Consider the following 19,332-nt stretch of genomic DNA (forward strand, 5'->3'; position numbering starts at 1 on the left):
TTTCAAATTAAACAACAAGTGCACAAAAGAATATATTACAACAAATTATTCCAGAATAGCACTTTGATATCTGCCATATAAACATCTAGTAAAATCAATAACCCCCCTACCATCCACCCTTCATCATATTTTCAATAAATATATACACATATTATATATCATAGTATAACATAAAACGTAACATTATTTCTAACTCCCTCCCCTCTTTAGTGTGCTAAAAAAGAAAACGAAAAGGAGAAGAGAAGAAGTGATGACTATTCACTACAATATTTTGCCAATGGCCTCCATATTTTTATAAATTTAGTATATGTCCCTCTTTGTACTGCTATTGCACGTTCCATTTTAAATATATGGCATAATGTATTCCACCAAAATGTATAACTAAGATTTCTGTAATTTTTCCAATTGTTGGTTATGTGTTGGATGGCAGCCCCTGTCATAACTAATAAAAGCTTGTTGTTCTCTGATGATATTTGACTCTTTTTCCTCATCATCATGCCAAATAGCACTGTATCATAAGAGAGTGCCACATGATTTTCCAAAAATAATAGTTACTATTAAATATTTCAAAAGTAAATTACTTGAGTTCCTGTAAGGTGAGCTAGCTTGCCTTATTGACTAGTCACATATTCTACAACATACCCTCTTACTACTTCTCATGTTCTAACCATTTCCTGCAAAAATATGACAGTGCAGAAACCTTTTGAAGAACCCTCGTACTTAAGAAACACCTAATAAACACACATTAGAACATTCAAATAACATAGAGCCCCTTTTATTAAGCTGCTCTAGAGATTTTTAGTGTAAGCCGATTTTTAGTGGTCCAGCGCTCATAGAATTCCTATGAGCGTCGGAGTAGTTACCTCGCCAACCCGCGCTAAAAACCTATAGCATAGCTTGAGAAAAGAGGGGGAGGAAGAGAGAATTCTAGCATATTGGTTTGTTCTTAATCTTAGAATATCAATTTGTGGAGACATTGCAGATAGCTTTCCTCTTATGCATATTTTAGGTCCTGAGCGCAGAAGTGTGGAAATTGATAATAAAAACAAAACAATCACAGCATACCATGAATCTGGACATGCCATTATTGCATATTATACCAAAGATGCAATGCCCATCAACAAAGCTACCATTATGCCCCGAGGACCAACACTTGGACATGTGAGTTCCTAAATGGTTTCTAATGTTTTTGTAATGCTGCCTATTGCTGGGTTTGCAGTGGTTTTGTTCACACCTAATCTATATTTCCCCTATTATTTAAGTTCCTTTATAGATACCAGTTTTGACAGTGTGCAAACTATCTTGTAAATCATGTTCCTAATCTATACCTGCTGGCAATCTAAGTACTTTATTTTTTATTTTAAACTTCACATTCTATCTTGAAATTGTTGATGTTGATATTCCGGAACTTGGAGGCTTAGTGGATGGCTGCCTAGCAGTTGAGCTCCCTCCTCTGAACATCAATTATTAGACTTAAAGGTTTCACTAGTGGCCAGATCGGGAGCCCTTTCCAGCAGGGCACCTAACATCATCTACACCCCTCCCCCATTCCAGCAGGGGAGAGAACTACATGAGGAGCAGTGCTGACGGTGCTCGGTACCAACTGCCAGTTTCACTAGTGGTCAGATCAGGAGCTCTTTCCAGCAGGGCACCTAGCATCATCTTCACCCCTCCCCCGTTCCAGCAGGGGAGAGAATTTCAAGAGGAGCAGCGCTGATGGTGCTCGGCACCAACTGCCAGTTTCACTAGTGGCCAGATCGGGAACCCTTTCCAGCAGGGCACCTAGCATCATCTACACCCCTCCCCCGTTCCAGCAGGGGAGAGAACTACAGGAGGAGCAGCGCTGAGGGATGCTCGGCACCAACTGCCAGTTTCACTAGTGGCCAGATCGGGAGCCTGTTCCAGCAGGGCACCTAGCATCATCTACTCCCCTCCCCCGTTCCAGCAGGGGAGAGCCGACAGTTGAGAGCTGCAGTCTGACGCTCAAACCAATGGGGCTCCTTTCTGACTAACTCACCGCCCTCCCCCTCCTTGGCTTATCGAGATCCACTGGAGGCCAAATTTTATTACTGTCTATACTCTTGTTTTAGCTCCATATTTTTTATTATTGTCCATGCTCTTGTTTTAATTGCCTAAGTTTATTACTGTCTGTGCTTTTATTCAGTGCCAAATTGTATTACTGCCAAAGGTTTCGCCTTTCTTCCCTACTCTTGATTATGCACTCAGCCAGCCTAATTTAAGTCCCCTGCCCCTTCCTTAGCTAACACTAATCTCCCCCTGCTGCAGACTTTCACACACCAATCATCCGGCCCTAACCCCGCCATGAATCCTTTCTTCTGGTTCCTTCTCCTCCTATTCTGCTCACCTCTCTACTCTTCCCTCTGTCTGATACCCCCCTTCCCCAACCTACTCGACCCACCAAACACCAATAATATTTGCCCTGGCCTCAGAATCCCCACGCTGATACGCACTAGAATTCCCCCTTTCAAGAAAAATCTCTGAAAAGTCAACCTAAACTCACTAAAGCCCCTGCCCCCAGCCAATCTTCCCAATGCTGTCTCTGACTCTCTCACCCCAGTCCCGACTGTTTATTGCAATGCCAGATCAGCATGCAGTAAGACCCAAATCTTGAAGGACCTTCTAGATGAGTTTGACCCTGGATTCCTGTGCATCACGGAATCATGGATCGCCAAAGATGATCTTTTTACACAAAATGAACTCCTCCCCCATGGTTATCAAGGCCTCTTCTCCCCCAGATCCAACTGAAAAGGAGGCGGACTGGCACTGCTCTACAAATCTTTCTTTGACGTCCAGCTCCTCGAGAAGGGCACTCACGCCTCTCTAGAATATATGCTTGTCTCTGTCAATGATGAACTCCGCACTCACCCATTGGGCATCTTATTACTATACCGCCCACCCACCCCTTGGAACAACTCCTCCAATCTCGTCTTTGAGGCTATAACAAACGCCTTTCTTAAATTTCAAAGACTACTGATTGTTGGTGATATTAATCTCCACCTTGATGACACCAACAGCAAGGACACGATCGAATTTAACAACTTCCTTACCTCTCTAGGTTTTCCCTCACCTACCTCTTCTCCAACCCACGAAAAAGGACATACACGAGACTTCACCACTTTCCTCGACCTTACAGCCTTCAAAACTTCAACCGATGACACCCGTTGGGAACAAGTCCCTTGGTCTGACCACTTCTTAGGGGCTACTTGCCTCCCCATTTTCATGTCACACCTTGAATCCCCATCCCATTCCTCCCATTCAATAACCTTCCGCAATAAAATTTCAAGTAATCTTTTCTGGTCCAAATTTCTCAACCAACTCTCCTCCAATCCTAAGCCTACAGACTCTGAATCCTGCTGGTGCAATTGGATCTCCCTCTCCGAATCCATCTATCACTCCCTCGCTCCAATATCCACAAAAACCATCTCCTACCCCCGAAAGGCCCCTTGGTATCTACTGCTCCATAGAGAGCTGAAACAGAAATGTCGCACTTTGGAGCGCAAATGGAAAAAATCTAAATCCCCCTCAGATAGACAGACCTGGAGGGTCAATATTAAACTTTACAATTCATTACTAAAAAAAGCCAGGAAGAATTTCTTCGGAGATAAAATCTCCAGATCCAACAACCAGATCAGTACGTTGTTTAACATTTGGCGCTCCTTAACTACAAAAAAGGACCCATCCTTGCTCCCCTCATCTCTATCAGCAGATGCCCTTGCAAAATTCTTCAATGAAAAGGTTACCACCCTAAGATGCTCCTTCCCGCCTACAGTCTCCTACAACTCCCTAATCTCTACTGACCTCAACCCTTCCCTACCTGTCTCCAATCCCATTCCAGCCGACAGATCCTGGAACGTTTTTGAGCTTGTTTCTGAATTGCAAGTCTCCAAACTCTGCCTCAAACTAAAAACTTGCAAATGTACCTTGGATCCTTTCCCCTCCTACCTATTCGAGAATATCTCTACACAGGCCATCGCTTCCCTCACCAAACTTATAAACGATGCTCTAACATCGGGCCTTTTCTCCTCCGAAATGGGACATATTGCACTAACCCCTCTACTGCAAAAGACCGACCTTGACCCCTCTATTCCCTCCAATTACCGTTCAATAGCAAATATCCCTCTCCTAACCAAGATGTTAGAATCCATCATATCCACTCAACTCTCATCCTACTTAGAAAGATTCTCTATTCTCCTACCCCACCAATTCGGTTTCAGACCCAACTTCAGCACCGAATCCCTAATAGCCTCACTAATCTCTAAGGTACAACAACTTCATTCTCGCAACAAATTCGCTGTACTTCTACAATTCGACCTCTCCGCAGCTTTCGACGTCATCCATCATGATATCCTAATCTTCCAACTCTCTGAAATAGGCATAAGTTCCACAGTCCTAGACTGGTTCTCGAAATTCCTACGCTTACGCTCCTACACCATTAACATAAACGGTACCTCATCCCCTCCCTGGAAGCCGATATGTGGAGTCCCTCAAGGCTCACCCCTCTCTCCTATCCTTTTCAATATTTACATGTCCTCTTTGAAACTCCTTCATCTATCCCCCTGGAAACTCTCTATACCTATGCTGACGATATCCTCATCCTCCTTGAGACCGACTCGAACCTCACTAACCTCGCTGAGAACATATCCGCATGTATAATGAACCTTCAATCCTGGGCACATTCTGTACAAATGAAATTGAATGAGTCCAAAACAAAACTACTTTGGCTCGGCCCAATATTAGGTCATTTACCCACCTCCATCCCATTATCTTCCGGCTCCACTCTTCAGCTTGAGTTTTCAAGCAAAGTCCTTGGCATCATCATAGACTCCTCTCTCTCCTTCAATGGCCATCTCAACTTCTTGGTAAAAAAAATGCTTCTTTAGTCTTCACATGCAAGGAAAGTGAGATCGTACTTTCATCATTCTCACTTCGTCGTCCTTGTTCAATCCACCATCCTCTCTAGACTGGATTATTGCAACTCCATCTATTTAAGCCTAACTAAAAAAAAACTCCATAGACTTCAGCTAATCCAGAACGCCGCGGCTAAGCTTATTTTCGCTAAAGGCAAGTTCGACCACGTCTCCCCACTCCTGTCCAAACTTCACTGGCTCCCAGTTCACTCCAAAGTCCTCTTTAAATGTGCCTGCTTAGCTTTCAAGATCCTACATGGCATCCTTCCTCCCGTTATCCCACTCTTCTGGAACTCCTCTAACCCTAATTCCACTAGATCCTCCCAAAAACTGAAACTATCATTCCCCTCTGCAAAAGGTATATCCCGCGTAGGAAAACTAGGAACATCCCTCCCCTTTAGAACCACAGAACTCTGGAACAACCTCACATCCCCGCTCAGAATTTCAAGCTCCCTCCAATCCTTCCGCAAACACCTGAAAACTTGGCTCTTTTCAAAAATCTAACACCTCCCGCTCTTTGGTACCCTGTCCCTCTTTATCTTCCTAGCTCCTTTCCTATAACCCTTCATTGTGGCTCCTTTTCAACCTAACCCTATAAACCGTGCCGAGCTCTACGCTTGTGGAGATGGTGCGGTATACAAACCTAAGGTTTAGTTTAGTTTATATTATCCGAGGGCAAGCAGACAGTGTATTCTTATATGTGGAGTGACATCATCCATGGAGCCCCAATTCAGACTGTCAACAAGTGCACTGTCACTTTAAAAACTTGACGGCCGCCTGCACTGCATATGTGTCACAGGACCATCACAGGACCATCAGTTCTTAGTTTTCCATGGAGCTGAGAAAGCCATTCCTTCAAGTTTCTCTGAGCGCATCAAACTTGTGCTTCTATTGTCAGCATCTTTTTTTTGTACATATCTTTTGTATCCATTTTTTGTACTTTCCCTTAACTTCTTTTTTGATTCGATGTAAGCAATTTTAATTTTTCACCTTCTTTTGTTTCGGGCCTTCATGTTTTCTTCAGCCTGTTTTCAGGCTTGGAGTGTTGAACCTTTTTCAGTCTGCTATCTACTCAACCTCCCCGGACCATTGAGTCTGTGGTTTTTCCTTTGATGTCCAAGGTTTCTAGCTTCTTTAAACAGTGCACTCAATGTAATAGGACCATTTCAGGTACAGTCGGTATTTCTTAACCTTTGCCCCAGACTTTACCCATAGAAGGTCGGCTCATCCATTACCATCAATGCCGGTCCTTAATAAATTGGATTGTTGGGTCCTTCACGTAATCAGTTAGGGCTATGCCCTTCATTTACAGAAGAAACCTTTGAACCATTCTTCAAAATAGTCTCTTTTCAATTCCCAACAGAAGACCCTCCTTCGCCAGGAGCTCTCTGCCCTTCTTCAGTTTGGTGCCATAGAACAAGTTCCCCTGCAGGAGAGGGTCCGAGTTTTCTACTCAAAAGTATTTCCTCATACTGAAAAGGACTAGAGGTCTCTGTCCAATTCTGGACCTCTGAGTTCTCAACAAATACTTGGTGAAAGAGAAGTTTTGCATGGTCTCACTGGGAACCTTGTTACCACTATTAGAGAAGAAGACTGGCTCTGCTCTCTAGACCTCAGAGGTGTACACTCATATTTTAATCGTACCTACTAACACTTTCAAGTGGGAACATGCCATTATCCCAGGACAAGCAGGCAGCATATTCTCAACAGTGGGTGACGTCACCGACGGAGCCCCGCAGCGAACAGCCTCGAAAGCAGACTTGCTTGAAGATCTTTGAAAGAGCTTCAGAGTGCTGCACTGCGTATGCGCGAGTGCCTTCCTGCCCGAGTTAGGGCGCACGTCTCCTGTGAGGAACTCAGTTCAACGTTTTCCGTGGAGCCGAGAAGTCCTCTTCTTTTCAGCTCTGCAGCCTTCGTTACCTTCTCTCACCGTGGCTTTTTTATTATTTTATATTTAAGTCGCTATACTTGCGTTTTCCATTCTTCTCTTTAAAAAAAAAAAAAAGGTTTATTCGATTTTTGATTTTTTACCTTTTTTCATTCAGGTCAGCGGCCTTTGGGCCTAGGCCCGGCCGCTCACCTCGTTCGGTACATCGGACTTTATTTTTTCTATGTCCCGGCCTCTTACCAGGTTCAAAAGGTGTAGGCAGTGAAACAAGACCATTTCCATCACCGATCCCCATAGTAGGTGTATGGTTTGTTTGGGTCCTGAACATTGCCCCGACGCTTGTCTGCGCTGTGCTACCTTTCAACCTCGGGCTGTGCCAATTTTCTTCAACTTTTTGGCACTATGGACCAACTGCCTGAGAAGACCTCGGCTTCGGGGACAGCCTCGACATCTAAGTCCTCGACCTCAACACCAGCTTCTGCCTCCACTAAGGCCTCGACCTCAACACCCTCGGTCTAAAAGGCCTCGCCGGCACCTCCTCTGAAGTCGTCTTCAACGGGTAAGTCTCCTGTCTCTCCTTCAGGTACCATTTCTAAGAAGCCTCCAGAGTCTCAGGCATCCCAGGCCTTATCTACAGTCCTGCCAGCCTCCTTGAGACATCCAGCTAAGCGTGTCTCCAAGCATCGGGAATACTCATCATCGAGGTCCCCCTCCTTGGAGCGCACTTCTGCACCTTCGAGACCTGATCCTTTTGTCTCGGTGCCTATGTTCGAGGACATGTTGAAAGCCATTCTGACCACTCAGATTTCCTCGGTTGTGGCTCAGCTCCTTCTGTCCTTGACCCTGCTTCCTTCGAGCCAGCCTGAGAAGCAGTCTGGAACTCCTGTCGAAGCACCTCGAGGCAAGCCTCGGAAGCCTCGCAGGTTCTCATCCAGTGACTCTTCACCTACTCTTCGGACAATGTCTCCTCAGCCTCGACCGAAGCATCGCTCGAGGCATTTGAGGCATCTAGCTTCAAAGCTTCTTAAAGAGACATCTCTGCCACAGAAACCTTCGCCTTGTTTGGATACTGAGACTTCTATGCCTCGTTTATCCAAAGCTACCAAGACTTCTTCAAAATCTAAGCATAAATCTCGCAAAGCTAGTACACCGGCTGCTTCTCCTCGAAGTCCATCGAGGTTGAGGACTTCTGCATCAAGACCGCCTCAGAGGGAGTCTTCTCCTGCCTCGACCCACTCTGTGCCTCGAACCCCGGGGACCTCACCATCGAGGAGTTTGAAGCGCAAACACTCAACTAACTCCGCCTCACGCAGGTAGTGCAGCTTCCTCAATTACTGTGCGCCTGGACTCTGAACCTTTGTCTCAATATTCTAGAGAGGCTTCTCCATCCTACTACGTTGTTCCTCGGTCTCGCACTCCTTCTCCGGATGTTGCCTCGACCTTGAAGTCTGCTTCTTTTGCCAGGTTCGCGTTCGACATGGGACAAGCTCTTCAATTGGATCTTCATTCTGATTCCAAGTATACACCTGAATACTTGGCCAACATGGAGTTGCCTCATCCACCCAAGGAGACCTTGAGGCTCCCTATGACTCCAGTGTTGAAGCAAACTTTCTTCAGGAATATGGAAACTCATTCCATTACAGCCATTCCATCCAAGTTGGAATCCAGATATCGCACAGTACCTTGCAAAGGCTTTGAGAAGTCTCAATTATCCCACCAGTCCTTGGTTGTAGAATCTTCTCTAAAGAAAGCTCATCCATCTAAGCTCTACACTGCGGTTCCTCCTACCATGGACAAGCTTAGCCGCAGGTTATATCAGAATTCCATGATGACTAACAGAATTCTTAATTACAACTACACTTTTACTGCTTATTTCAACTATTTCCTCAAGTTGATACCTAAGTTCTACCCGGCTCTTGAGGAGCAGAGTTTTCCTGAATTTAAACAGATCATCAGAACTCTGTCTCAGCTTCGACTCTTTATGCTGCAAGCTATATACGATGCCTTTGAGCTTACTTCTAGAGTCTCTGCCTTTGCTTTAGCCATATGACGTCTAGCCTGGCTCCTGTGCAGACTGAGACCATCCCCCAGCGCTACACTATAGACTCTACACAGACAGAGGAGGCCGCGCAGCTGGATGGAGATCTCATGCAGGAGCCTCAGGAAGGAGGTGATACGCCTGAGAAGCATCCGAGAGGACGAGGCCTACATCGACGGAGTCGTCCAGGAGCTGTCCCAAATCACCGAGCAGGCCCATGACAAGTCCATCCTCGAGACGCCCAAATCATCAGCTTTGAAACCAACAATTGGATACAGGAAATGGCTTGCGGCACTGACTCCTGGCAGCTGGTGACCTCCTCCACGGGCAAACATAGAAGACACCCCCCCCCCTTTTTTAATCTCTTCATCTTCTTCTTACAAACAGGGCAGCTATACATCAACCCCTAAACTCACCCTGCGGAACAGATTCCAGATTCTTCAGGAAGGAACTGCCGATGAGGAACAGGAGCAGGCCCAACACACAGCTCCATCTCCAGGGACAACTGACCGGCTCCCCCCAAAGAAGCGCAGAGTAATAGTCATCGGGGATTCCATGCTGAGGGACACCGAGGGACCAATTTACAGACCAGATATGCAATCTAGGGAGGTCTGCTGTCTGCCTGGAGCCAGGATATGAGATGTCACCACCAGTCTGGATAGACTACTCACGCCCCGAGACCACTTTCCTATGCTTCTTATCCACATAGGAACCAACGACACTGCCATGAACATACCAGAGACCATCACCAGAGACTTTGGAGCACTGGGTGAGAGGCTGAAGCAGACAGGAGCGCAGGTGGTTTTCTCATCGATTCTCCCAGTTAGAGGCAAGGGAAGAGCCAGAGATGAACGTATCCTGAGGACGAACGAGTGGCTACAGGGATGGTGCCGGGATATGAACTTCGGATTCCTAAACCATGGGGAAGCGCTACAAGGACTTCAGGGACCAGACGGACTCCATTTGACCAGTAGGGGTAAGAATGTCTTCGGACACCGACTAGCCCGCCTGCTTCACAAGGCTTTAAACTAGGTAAGTCGGGGGGGAGGGTACCCATTCATATATTAGTGCAGAAAGGAATTATCCTGATGAGGTGAGTCGGAACTCCGCTTCCATGTCCAAGGTAAGTACCCACATTGCAAACAGTTCTTTAGGAGTCACACCGACTCGGGTAGGATACGCCTCACAGGGACTTAGCAAACACAAGATATGGAGGGCCATGTATGTCAATGCACACAGTTTAGGTAACAAAATTCTAGAATTGGAGGCTGAAATAAGGAATGCCGAACTAGATGTGGTGGCAATATCTGAAACTTGGTTCACGGACTCACATGGGTGGGATATGGCTATACCGGGCTACAATCTACTTCGTCAGGACAGAGAGAGCAGGTTAGGATGGGGGTAGCTCTATACATTAAAGAGGACATCAAAACCACCAGGATCACAGATGTCAAGTAATGGACTAGATTTTCTGCTTGGTGTTCCACTCGCCATATGGAGCCAATGTCTACCTCCTTGGCTGCTGTTTTGGATTATTTACTTCACTTATCACAGTCTGGACTCCAGTCTACATCTATCTGAGTCCATCTTAGTGCGATTGCTGCTTTTCATCAACCTCTTGATGGGAAACCTCTGTCTGCACACCCTGTAGTTTCCTGCTTTATGAAAGGACTTTTTAATGTTCATCCACCGCTCAAACCACCTCCTATGTTCTGGGATTGCAATGTTGTCCTGGCTCAATTGATGAAGCCTCTATTTGAACCAACTGATAAGGCTCATCTCAAATACCTTACTTGGAAAGTAGTTTTCCTGATTGCCCTCGCGTCTGTTCGAAGAGTCAGTGAGTTGCAAGCTTTGGTTGCGGATCCACCTTTCACAGTTTTCCACCATGACAAAGTGGTACTCCGTACTCATCCCAAATTCTTGCCTAAAGTTGTGTCAGAATTTCATATCAATCAAGCTATTGTTCTTCCAGTATTTTTTCCAAAACCTCATTCTCATCCTGGAGAAGTAGCTCTCCATATTTTGGACTGCAAACGTGCCTTGGCTTTCTACTTGCAACGCACTCAACCTCACAGAACAGCCCCTCAACTTTTCTATCCAAATAAGTTGGGGCATCTTGTCTCGAAGCGAACCATCTCCAACTGGATGGCTGTTTGCATCTCTTTCTGCTATGCTCAGGTTGGTCTCCCTCTGCAGGGTCGGGTCACGGGCCACAGAGTTCGAGCAATGGCGGCATCTGTAGCTTTCCTCAGATCAACTCCTATTGAGGAAATCTGCAAGGCTGCCACTTGGCCTTTTACATCTCATTACTGTCTGGATACTTTCTCCAGAAGGGAAGGCCATTTTGGCCAATCTGTTTTGCAACATCTCTTTTCTTAACTTGCCAACTCTCCCTCCATCCCATTATGCTTAGCTTGGAGGTTACCCACTGTTGAGAATATGCTGCCTGCTTGTCCTGGGATAAAGCACAGTTACTTACCGTAACAGTTGTTATCCAGGGACAGCAGGCAGATATTCTCACAACCCACCCTCCTCCCCTGGTTGGCTTCTTAGCTAGGTATCTGAACTGAGTTCCTCACAGGAGACGCGCGCCCTAACTCGGGCGGGAAGGCACTCATGCATGTGCAGTGCAGCACTCGGAAGCTCTTTCAAAGATCTTCAAGCAAGTCTGCTTTCGAAGCTGTCCGCTGCGGGGCTCCATCGGTGACGTCACCCACTGTTGAGAATATCTGCCTGCTGTCCCTGGATAACAACTGTTATGGTAAGTAACTCTGCTTTTTCAGTACAAGGTACACTCTTCTGTTCATACAGTTTTCACAAGTTCCCTTACCTAGACGACTGGTTGGTCAAGGCTCCTATACCTCAATTAGTTCTCCAATCCATGACTGCTACAGTTTGCCTACTAGAACTCCTAGATTATTCAGTGAACTACAAGAAGTCTCATCTAGAACCTACTCAAACTCTGGAATTTATTGGAGCCTACTAGACACACTGATTCGTCATGACCAAAGATCTCCTCATGTTGCTACATAACTGAACGTTTAATGCTACGCGTTGATTGAAAGCAATGTTTTGCAGGGGTACGGATCTTTGTTGGAGAGCCTGTGGGACTCAAGGCTGCTTTATACATATTTGGTGGCTTTGTTCTAAGGCACAAATTTATTGGGACTGGGTTATCTCTGAGGTTTTGGGCTTTCCTGTTCGTAAGACTATTGAACGTTTGTTAAATGTAGCCCCAAATACCTTGCTGTTGCAACATCGAAAATGGATTGCCTTGGTGAATACCGTGGCATGTTAGCTGCAGCTTGGAAGAAGGCTGAACTCCCTACGCTGGAAGTACTGCAACATAAAGTGAATTATGTTTATATCTCTAAATGGACTGCTTTGCGTAGGAATCGCATGGACTCATTTCAAAAAATTTGATCTAAGTATATATTCTGGCAGGAAATAGTAGCTCCAGAGGATATCTGAGGGGATTCTGTATAAGGGGGGAGAGGGTTTCTTTGTTTGGGTTGTTGGGATAGGGGGAGGAGAAGGAAGGGGTTGTTCTGTGTCTTTAAGTCATATGCTGAAGAGTGACAGTATATGTTAAGCACTGTTGGATACTCCATGGCTCTGTTTCTGGCATGTACTGCTATGTTTCTGTATTGGTGTTTGACTTTGTTCACACTGTGCTTGCTATTCTTATAATAAAACTTTATTTTTAAAAAAAAATGCTGCGAGTCCTTGCCACATGGCCTCTACAGTGCATGTAACTCGATTTGCCCAGAAGGGCTGCGAGGTAAAATAACATTATTCGCCGATGACGCCAAACTAAGCAATGTAGTGGGCAAAAGCACAACAGACATAAATTCAATGTCTGACAACATGATGCACGACCTACTCCTGGAGCGCTGGTCTAGGTCCTGGCAACTCAGCTTCAATGCCAAAAAATGCAAAATCATGCACCTGGGCAGCCAAATCCATGCAAGACTTACACCCTTAATGGCGAGATCCTAACAAGAACTGAAGCAGAACGAGACTTAGGGGTGATCGTCAGTGAGAACATGAAGACTGCCAATCAAGTGGAGCAAGCTTCATCCAAGGCAAGGCAAATCATAGGTTGCATACGCAGGAGTTTCGTCAGCCGTAAGCCTGAAGTCATTATGCCATTGTATAGATCCATGGTGAGGCCCCACCTGGAATACTGTTTGCAATTCTGGAGGCCGCATTACCGTAAGGATGTGCTGAGACTGGAGTCTGTCTAGAGAATGGCCACCCGGATGGTCTCGGGACTCAAGGATCTCCTGTACGAGGAACGGCTGGATAAGTTGCAGCTGTACTCACTCGAAGAACGCAGAGAGAGGGGTGACATGATCGAGACATTCAAGTATCTCATGGGCCGCATCGAGGTGGAAGAAGATATCTTCTTTTTCAAGGGTCCCGCGGCAACAAGGGGGCATCCGTGGAAAATCAGGGGCGGGAAAATGCACGGGGACACTAGGAAATTCTTTTTCACTGAAAGGGTGGTTGATCGCTGGAATAGTCTTCCACTTCAGGTTATTGAGGCCAGCAATGTGCCTGATTTTAAGGCCAAATGGGATAGACACGTGGGATCTATTCACAGAGAAAGGTAGGGGAGGGTCATTGGGGTGGGCAGATTAGATGGGCTGTGGCCCTTATCTGCCATCTATTTCTATGTTTCTATATATCTCACAGAACCTCAATGCACGCTTTTGACCTGATGGTTTGAGGCCATCGGTCTGTTATCTCAAAAGATAAGTGACCTCACATCTCCTAAAGTTACTTCAGTGGTGGTTATTGCTGAACAATCTCTCCAAGGGCCTCCTATTCCAGATGCCACCATATCAAAAAGATTTTAACAATGAATGCCTCCATGCTTGGTTGGGAAGCCCACCTCAACGACCTCCATTTTCAAGGCAGCTGGACTCTTTATGAGAAAACTCATCATTCCTGTAAGCTCTGGTTTTAACCACATAAGCCTCAAACGATTTTAAAGTGTTTGCAGGAATGGGGCAGGGACAGGAAAAGAACTCGTGGGGATGGGACAGGAAAATGAATTCCTGCGGGAACAGGGAAAAATTTGTCCCCATGTCATTCTCTAATTGCCACCCTTCTCAAGTCTAAGAAATCGACTGCCGTTTCTGCCTGTGCTATGGCATGGAGAACTTTCCAACATTGGTACGTCCAGGAACATGTGGAGCCGTTCTCGGCTCTAGTTTCAGTGATGTTGGCCTTTCTTCAGGCAGGCCTTGTCAAGGGCCTTACTGTGGCTTCCCTTCAGGTCCAGGTCATTGAGTTCTCTTGTTTCAGGGCACAGGACCGGGGACCTACGCTGGCATCTCATCCAGACGTTGCCAGATTTCTGAAGGGTGCACTCTGCATTAGACCACTGATCAAGTCCCCATTCCCTTTGTAGGATCTTAACGATCTCTCAAAGATCACATTATCTGTGGGGAAACAGTTCTCTGTTTCTGTCAAGGCGCATTCAATCAAGAGTAGCGTCATCATGGGCCTAAGCTAGAGCTATCTCTTGAGAGGAGATTTGTATAGCTGCAACTTGGTCCATGCTATTCACCTTTGCAAAGTTTACAGAGTGGATGTTGCAGCATGAGAGGACTCTGCCTTTGGTTCCTCCATGTTACAGGCTGGCGCAGTCGGCCCACCCTAGACTCCTGGGACTGCTTTTGTACTTCCTGCGTTTCTAGAATGACACTGGAAGAAGAGACTGTCCTTACCTTGATAATATTTTTTCCAGTAGACAGGTGTGTCATTCCTAGACTCCCTCCCTGTCCTGCCTTTGCCTGCCTGCTGTCTCATTCTGTTTATGCTTCTCCAAGTTGCGTCTTGGATGCCAATCAGCCCTTTGAACGCTGAAGAAGATTGTATAATAGGGTTTTAGTATCTCAAGGGGTACTATCTGAGCTCCTTTCATGCTTCTGTTGGCTGTTGCTTGTTCATTGCATGTTAGTGTTTTATGTTAATGTAAAACAGTTTTATTGTTGAGGAGTCCTCTCTCTGTCCTTACTTCACATATTTGGTTGGAGCTCTAGCATGGTTGGTACTAGCTGCAGGCGGCAAGAGAGTTCACAGTGAATTAGAAGGGACACAGAAAAAAAATCCAGAGTGAATTCCTTCTGCAGATGGCTCGCAACCATGGGGAGATAACCAACTTGTCTGGAATGACAGACCTATCTACTGGAAAAGGACATAATCTCTTTATACCAATTTCACATATATAAAATTGAAATTTCCATGGTCTTCCAAATGCATGCCTACTTTACTCTGTTCCAAGTGGTGCTTATGCAAAGTAAAACCTTTATTTGAAATAAGGCAAAGTAGGTAGGAAATGGGAATTCAAAGTTCCTGTTTTCCTTTGATTTCTTATAACCATTGTGTATGCATTTTTAAATTTTCTTAGGTATCTTTATTGCCTGAGAATGACAGGTGGAGTGAAACTCGATCGCAGCTACTTGCGCAGATGGATGTAAGCATGGGAGGAAGAGTAGCAGAAGAAATTATATTTGGAACTGAGAATATTACCACAGGTTAGTCTGCATCTAAAGTGTTCTCTTTCAACTATGTTTGTTACAGAAGTTACTTTTCATTTTGTGTAAAGTACACATTTTACTTTCTATTTTTATTTTTACATTTCTAGGTGCTTCTAGTGACTTTGATAGTGCCACAAAAATAGCTAAGCTGATGGTGACTAAATTTGGAATGAGTGAAAAGGTAAGGTGAGAAAGCGGAAGTTTTGTACGATTTTGTTTTGGGAGTTGTGAATGTAATGTAAAACTGTGTTGAACTGATATACTTCAGTATAAATGGTATAGACATTTTTAATAAAAATGAAAACTATCTAGGTAGAAGTTATATAATTATCCAGAATAAGAGGGGGTGCTGAAAAGTTCTCAGCCCAACCAACTCCCTAAATTCTGAGCGTTATTTTGCCACTATAGCTGAAAAGAGTGCCAATTTGCAGAATCGTAACACCATATTTTGACATTAACATAGAAACATAGACTATGACGGCAGAAAAGGGCCACCGGCCCAACAAGTCTGCCCACTCTAATGACCCTCCCCCCTAAGTTCTTCCTTGAAGTGATCCCACATACTTATCCCATTTTTCCTTAAAATTTAGCACGTTGCTGGCCTCAATTACCTGCAGTGGAAGATCATTCCAACGATCAACCTTTTGGTGAAGAAATACTTCCTAGTGTCACTATGAAATCTCCCACCCCTGATTTTCAACGGATGCCCTCTTGTTGCCGTAGGTCCTTTAAGGAAAAAGATATCTTCTTCTACCTCAAAACGGGCTGTAACATATTTGAACGTCTCAATCATGTCACCCCTCTCTCTGCGTTCCTCAAGTGAATATAGCTGCAACTTACCCAGACATTCCTCATACGGGAGATCCTTGAGTCCTGAGACCATCCTGGTGGCCATTCGCTGAACCGACTCAACTCTCAGCACATCCTTTTGATAATGTGGCCTCCAGAATTGTACACAATATTCCAGATGAGGTCTCACCATGGACCTGTACAACGGCATTACAACTTCAGGCTTCCAGCTGACGAAACTTCTTTGGATACAACCCAGCATTTGTCTAACCTTGGATGAAGCTTTCTCCACTTGATTGGCAGTCTTCATATCTTCACTAATGATCACTCCTAAGTCCCGTTCTGCTGCAGTTCTTGCTAAGGTCTCACCATTTAGGGTGTAAGTTCTGCATGGATTTCTGCTGCCAAGGTGCATGACCTTACACTTTTTGGCATTAAAACTTAGTTGCCAAGTTGTGGACCAATGTTCCAGAAGAGTAGGTCCTGCACCATACTGTCGGGCACTATGCTTTTGCCCACTATGTTGCATAGTTTAGCGTCATCAGCAAATAATGTAATTTTACCTCGAAGCCCCCGAGCCAGGTCCCTTACGAAGATATTAAATAGGATCGGACCCAAAACCGAGCCCTGCCGCACTCCACTGATCACTTCCGACGTTTTGGAGAGAGTACCATTTACCACCACTCTCTGAAGTCTACCTCTGAGTCTTTAACCCATGCAGTCAATGTTTCTCCTAATCCCAACGAACTCATCTTGATCAATAATCCACAGTATGGGACACTATCAAAAGCTTTACTGAAGTCCAAGTACATGACGTCCAGGGACTCCCCAATATCTAACTTTTTCGTTACCCAGTCAAAGAAACTGATAAGATTGGATTGGCAGGATCTTCCCTTTGTAAATCCATGTTAATGGGGATCTCGTAGATTCTCATCGTTCAGGATCGTATCTAATTTGTGTTTGATTAATGTTTCCATAAGGTTACTCACTATCGATGTGAGACTTACCGGTCTGTAATTTGCAGCCTCCATCCTGCAACCCTTTTTGTGCAGCGGAATGACATTAGCTGTTTTCCAGTCCAATGGGACTTTTCCTGTACTTAGGGAAAGATTGAAGAGCGCAGATAACGGTTCTGCCAGGACATCTCTCAACTCCCTAAGCACTCTGGGATGTAGTTTATCCGGTCCCATGGCTTTGTTCACTTTGAGCCTTGATAGTTCATGGTAGACGCTGCTGGTCATAAACTCAAAATTTCAAAACGGGTCTTCTGAGTTTTCCCTTGTCTGCAGCTGTGGACCGGATCCCAGCGCCTCGCAGGTAAAGACCGAGCAGAAGTATTCATATAGTAGTTCGGCTTTATCGGAGTCCGATTCTACATAGTTCCTGTCTGGTTTCCTAAGGCGCACTATCCCATCTGCGTTTCTTTTTCTGTCACTAATATACCTGAAGAAAGATTTATCCCCTTTTTTAATGTTCTATGCTAGATTCTCTTCCATCCGGAGTTTGGCATCTCTGACTGCTGTTTTGACAGCTCTAGACTTTGCCAGATAGTCTTCATTAGCTTCTAGTCTTTCTGATTGTTTGCAGGAGACAAATGCTTTTTTCTTATTTTTCACGAGGTCCGAGATCTCCGCAGAGAACCACTGAGGTTTATTGTTCCTCTGCCGTTTACTCACTGTTTTTATATAGAGGTTGGTTGCTTCGTGTAGGGTAGATTTCAGAGTTGACCATATTACCTCTACATTATCTGTTGCGGCCTAGTTTTGCAGCGCCCCATAGACGAAATCTCCCATGCTTTCGAAGTTAGTGCCCTTAAAGTTGAGGACCTTTGTGGATGTGTTTGATCTAGTGAAACCTTTCCTGAGGTAAAACCAAACCATGTTGTGGTCACTGGAGGCCAACGTATCGCCTTCTGAAACCTCTGTGACACTATCTCCGTGGTGAGTACTAGGTTAAGTATCGTCTGATCCCTAGTGGGCTCCAATACCATCTGTTTGAGTTGTGCTCCCCTTATGGAGGTTAGTAGCCTTCTGCTGCCGCTTGTCTTAGCGGAAAGTTTGTTCCAGTCTGCATCAGGCATATTGAAGTCCCCCAACAGCTACGTGTCTCCACGCAGAGTGATGGTCTTGATGTCTTCCTGTTGTCTTGGAGGTCTGTATACAACACCAAGATACAGGCATTTGTCATTTCCCCTGGCCAGGTTCACCCAGAGGGATTCCCCGGTATACTTGACATCTGCGATTCTGGTAACTTTGATATCCTCTTTAGTGTATAGTGCTACCCCTACTCCTGTTTTGCCCTCTCTGTCTCGACGGAGTAAGTTATATCCTGGTATGGCCATATCCCACCCATGGGAATCCGTGAACTAGGTTTCAAATATTGCCACCACATCTAGGTCGGCGTTCCTCATTTCCATCTCTAATTCCAGAATTTTATTGCCTAAACTGTGGGCATTAACGTACATAGCCCTCCATACTTTATGTTTGCTAGGTCTCCGTGGAGATTTTCCCATTTGAGTTAGTGTGACTCCTACAGTACTGTTTGCAATGTGTGTACTTACCTCAGATTCAGAAATGGAGTGGCAACTTACCCCGTCAGGATGGTTACTTACCACACCAGTATGAGAGTGGGTACTCTCCCCCAACTTACCTAGTTTAAAGCCCTTTGAATTATTGATCATGTCCATAACCTAATTTTGGAAGATTGACAAATATCGTCTAAAACAATTGCTGAGACACTACAGATATTAAGGGAACATGTTGGGTGTATTATCCACGAGCAGCTGGGTGTCAGAAGCTGTCAGCCAAGTGGGTGCCCAAATGTTTGAATGCTGATAAGAAACAACGTTGAGTGGACACGTCCAATTTGATTTTGCAGCATTTTCAGTGAGCTGGAACCAACATTTTGGATAGACTATTTACTATTAATGAAACATGGTTACACCACTATGAGACAAAATAACAGTTCATGCAATGGCGGCATTCAGGTTCTCCAAGGAAATTCAGGACCCAAAAGTCAGCAGGAAAGTTCATGGCCACAGTGTTTTGGGATCAGGAAGGTGGTGTAATGACTGACCAACATCCAAGGGGCTAAACAGTTAATGCACAATGTGCTGTGCAGATTAAAGGAGACATT

General features: G+C 45.1%; 1 protein-coding gene across 1 annotated transcript in view; it reads left to right on the forward strand.

Moving 5' to 3' along the window:
- YME1L1 (YME1 like 1 ATPase) overlaps window positions 1-19,332 on the forward strand; it is a 169,584-nt gene that overhangs the window by 136,902 nt on the left and 13,350 nt on the right. Inside the window, exons 15-17 of the mRNA XM_033931421.1 lie at window positions 1,010-1,161; window positions 15,279-15,405; window positions 15,516-15,589. Coding sequence (XP_033787312.1) covers window positions 1,010-1,161; window positions 15,279-15,405; window positions 15,516-15,589 — 353 coding nt within the window. The remainder of the gene's footprint in view (window positions 1-1,009; window positions 1,162-15,278; window positions 15,406-15,515; window positions 15,590-19,332) is intronic.

This window comes from Geotrypetes seraphini, chromosome 2 (assembly GCF_902459505.1).
Source record: "Geotrypetes seraphini chromosome 2, aGeoSer1.1, whole genome shotgun sequence".
Lineage (NCBI taxonomy): Eukaryota > Metazoa > Chordata > Amphibia > Gymnophiona > Dermophiidae > Geotrypetes > Geotrypetes seraphini.